Here is a 2095-nt window from a genome sequence, read left to right on the forward strand (position 1 = left end):
ACTCAACATGATTCCTTATGTCTTATTTGTGGCATTGAGCCTGATCAACTTGATTCCATGCGTAGGATAAATAGGGAGATGGCTGAACAACGCAGAGGTCCCGGAAGGCCCAGAACTAGGAATGTGGAGCCCAAGAAAGAAACCGGAGATGCATGCGTACCTGGGCAACAGATGATGCAACAGATGCTGTAGCAGAACCAGATGATGATGCAAATGATGCAAGGTATGCATGGACAACAACCTCCTGCTCCAGTTCCCGTTCCTCAAGCTGCAGCTGGACCAGAATTTTGTGCCTTCTTCAGGATGGATCCTCCAGATTTTGTTGGTGGACTTTATTCCTTATTGGCTCATGATTGGTTAGCTGGTATGGAAAGGGTGTTTCAGGCCATTCATTGTACTGAAGAAGAAAAGGTGATCTTTGCTACACAGAAGATGACGGGACCGACTCTTAGGTGGTGGAACACTGCATCTACTTATTTCACCGCACAAGAGATTCCTAAGGATTGGAAACATTTCAAGGTAGCATTCTTGGAGATGTATTTTCCCAACAGTGTAAGAACTCAGAAGGAGCGAGAATTTCAGAATTTCAAGCATGGCAGCTTGTTTGTTTCAGAATATGCTGAGAAGTTTGAAGACTTGGCTGATTATTCCCGACTAGTTGTTTATGCTCCGGATGAACTATGGAAGATTGACCAGTTCATGATGGGTTTGAGGGCCGACATTGCTCATAGCGTGTCCCAAAGAGAGTTCACCAGTTATGCTGAATGTTTGAGGCAATGCTATGTTGCTGAAAACAGTTTGAAGAGGGTTCAAGAAGAGAGGAACCAGAACAAGACTAATTTTAGGGAGCAAGGAAGATCTGGCCAGCATCTAAAGCCCCGTAATCCTCCACCAAAGAAGAAGCAGGGTTATGGTGACCAATCAACTCAACCGCCTTATTGTCACAAGTGTAATAAGAAGCATACCGGAGAGTGCAAGTACGCTTCAGTGACTTGTTTTGGATATGGTGAGAAGGGCCAAAGGGAACAACAATCTCATTGCGGGTACGTGTTATGTTAACAACCAACCTTTATGTGTTTTAGTTGATTGTGGAGCTACTCATTCTTTTATCTCTACCGAGTGTGTTTATCGACTTGGTTTGGAAGTTAATTCATTACCCGAACCTATGGTCATTTCTTCGGCAACGGATAATACCGTGGAAGCTCGACTAATCTGTAAGGATTGTTCGGTATCTTTTAATGGTCGTGACTTCCTGATTGATCTAATTTGCTTACCCCTCAAGAGGCTCGATGTCATTCTTGGAATGGATTGGTTGTCTCTTAATTTGGTGTATATTGGTTGCAAGGAGAAGGCCATATTTATTCCTGCAGAAGAGACTTCTTCCGATAATGCAATTACCAAGTTGATAGAAGGTACGATCAGCGCGGTCAATTATCTCTTTTCTCAAGAAAAATATTTTCTTTTAGTTCCTTCCAAGGAACCTTCTATAAGGGTTGAATTTTCCGAGATTCCGGTGGTGTGTGATTTTCCTGATGTGTTTCCCGAGGACATCACTTCTCTTCCTCCGGAAAGGGAAGCGGAGTTCTCAATTGATCTTGTTCCTGGTACTGCCCCAATTTCCATCACTCCTTATAGGATGTCTCCTATTGAACTCAGAGAACTGAAGAACCAGTTATAAGAGCTTCTAGCTAAGCACTTCATTCAGCCCAGTGTTTCTCCATGGGGAGCTCATGTCCTTTTGGTAAAGAAGAAAGACAGAAGTATGCGCTTGTGCATCGATTACCGTCAACTGAACAAAGTTACCATAAAGAACAAATATCCCTTACCGCGGATTGATGACCTCCTAGATCAGTTAAAAGGGGCCAATGTGTTCTCGAAGATTGATCTCAGGTCGGGATATCATCTGATTCGGGTAAAGAGCTTAGATGTGCCTAAGACTGCATTCATGAATCGATATGGTCATTACGAGTTTTTAGTTATGCCTTTTGGTGTGACTAACGCTCCGGCAGTTTTCATGGATTACATGAATCGAATCTTTCAACCATATCTGCACCAGTTTGTAGTGATCTTTATTGATGACATCCTGGTATATTCT

General features: G+C 43.0%; 1 protein-coding gene across 1 annotated transcript; it reads left to right on the forward strand.

Moving 5' to 3' along the window:
• Window positions 1–216: 216 nt before the first annotated feature.
• On the forward strand, window positions 217–1678 carry LOC131639302 (uncharacterized). The gene is made up of 4 exons (XM_058909805.1): window positions 217–695; window positions 798–1006; window positions 1083–1412; window positions 1467–1678. Exons 1-4 carry the CDS (start codon window positions 217–219, stop codon window positions 1676–1678), a joined length of 1230 nt encoding a protein of 409 aa, XP_058765788.1.
• The last annotated feature ends 417 nt before the right edge of the window (window positions 1679–2095 follow it).

This window comes from Vicia villosa, unplaced genomic scaffold (genome assembly GCF_029867415.1).
Source record: "Vicia villosa cultivar HV-30 ecotype Madison, WI unplaced genomic scaffold, Vvil1.0 ctg.002581F_1_1, whole genome shotgun sequence".
NCBI classification, from domain to species: domain Eukaryota; kingdom Viridiplantae; phylum Streptophyta; class Magnoliopsida; order Fabales; family Fabaceae; genus Vicia; species Vicia villosa.

Excerpts from the sequence above, each read along its gene's own strand:
- LOC131639302 (XM_058909805.1), top strand. The coding sequence starts at position 217 with ATGCAAGGTATGCATGGACAACAACCTCCTGCTCCAGTTCCCGTTCCT. Across the intron at positions 696-797 it reads GAACTATGGAAGATTGACCA|TTTGAAGAGGGTTCAAGAAG; the intron begins GTTCATGATGGG and ends TGCTGAAAACAG. Across the intron at positions 1,413-1,466 it reads AATTACCAAGTTGATAGAAG|TTCCTTCCAAGGAACCTTCT; the intron begins GTACGATCAGCG and ends ATTTTCTTTTAG.